At 30.1% G+C, this 1,705-nt stretch overlaps 1 protein-coding gene across 4 annotated transcripts in view; it reads left to right on the forward strand.

The window, feature by feature from the left end:
• Positions 1–1,460, forward strand: part of LOC106871826 (TATA element modulatory factor) — an 80,450-nt gene extending 78,990 nt beyond the window's left edge. For all 4 annotated transcript variants that reach the window (XM_052967067.1, XM_014918526.2, XM_014918525.2 and 1 more), the window contains one exon: positions 662–1,460. In XM_052967067.1, coding sequence (XP_052823027.1) covers positions 662–685 — 24 coding nt within the window. In that variant the 3' untranslated portion in view covers positions 686–1,460. The remainder of the gene's footprint in view (positions 1–661) is intronic.
• The last annotated feature ends 245 nt before the right edge of the window (positions 1,461–1,705 follow it).

Here is a 1,705-nt window from a genome sequence, read left to right on the forward strand (position 1 = left end):
ATATATATATATATATATATGTTATGTATATATATATATTGTATATATAACATATATGTTATATATATATATATATATATATGTGTGTGTGTGTGTGTGTTATGTATATATAGGAGAGTATTGTAGTTTGCTTGAAGCATTGTGTATTGCTTGTTAAGAATAAAAAGTTTTGAATGGTACAACAATGGACTATATATCTGTTGTAATTTAGTTATCTATAGTCCGATGATATTTCAGAATACAATTCCTTCTTCAGATATTCTTAGATGGAGTCGCTTCTATAATCTGTTTACCAATGGCTTTTCTTTTTTGGAAACGTCTCAGTAGTGGTCTCACAAAGCTCCTTCCAGAATTCCTCATGAGAAGCCAATTTCTTACCACACAGCCACACCTGTGCCTATATGTTCAACCTGTTTATAACTCCCTCAGAAGATTAGCTTGCCATCTTTAAAAAGGAAATCATGTTTTTTTATGCTAATTTTAATGCAACTTGAACACAGGAGAGACTGGAAGCAATAATTAGTTAAAACTACCAAACTGAAAGCTTACCAATCCAACAACTTGCTATACTATTGCCATAAAATTTACGGATGATGTTTTTTGTTTTAAGAGGTTTTGAGGTTAGTTATTTACTAATCTCTGTTTCTATTTTGTGTTTCAGATTGATCATCTTCTGGCTAAATGACTAGAACAGGATTACTCTTCACGAAAATTATTTACATAAGATGTCTGTTCAGCAGTTGATTGGCATGATGCCATACATATGGATTAACCAACCAACATATGAGAATATGTGATCCACATTTTACAAATCTTGCTATTTAGAGCAAACAAAATGCTGTACATGTATAAAATCAGTGGTTAAATAATATGTTGCCATTTGGTATGAAATGAAAAATACAGGATAAAGATTGTCGTACATTTTGGGAAATGCCAGTGTATATATATGTAATTATTTTTTTTCCTGATAGAGGGTGTGTATGTGTGGAGAGAGAGAGAGAGAGAGAGATAGAAGGGGAGTGTGTGAATTGACATTCACTTAAGGGACCCTGGCTATTTGTTTTATTTGTTAGTTCAGTGCCTCTAGTTCTGAATTCAAGTTTTCTTGCCTTACCTCTCAAGGTGAGGTAAAACTTATGTGTACTGCATTAATTCAATTGGCTACACTTGTATCTTTTGTTTAATTAATGGACATACACAAATGCACATATTCATGATACACACATGTTATATATATCTATCTATCTACTTATATATATATATATATATCTGTTGAACTTATTTACCATGATTTACTATGGAAGAAAGCTTTTAGGAAATATAATTTATTCAAAGGATAACTTCATCTTGTTACGAATATATTTAAACAATATAAAATTCAGTAAGCTGATGACCGTTGGGAAAAATATTATCTGTCCTAAATTGAGGAGTAATCTGAATTAAACAACTATTTTATGAAACTTGCTTTGTTATTGTTATATTGTTGTTTGTTCTTTTTATCTTTTTAAATCAACCACATGGTTTTAATTCTGTTTCTATAAACAATGTAGATCATTTATATTTACAGCTATGATATCCTGTTCTTAAATTGCAAATGAATTATTTCAGAAACAGTTGTATATCTACATTGTGGCTAATACTTATTATTAGAGAGGTTTATGGTATTGTCTCAAAAACAAGCTGTTTGAATGTTATGGGCATTTGT

This window comes from Octopus bimaculoides, chromosome 4, assembly GCF_001194135.2.
Source record: "Octopus bimaculoides isolate UCB-OBI-ISO-001 chromosome 4, ASM119413v2, whole genome shotgun sequence".
NCBI lineage: Eukaryota > Metazoa > Mollusca > Cephalopoda > Octopoda > Octopodidae > Octopus > Octopus bimaculoides.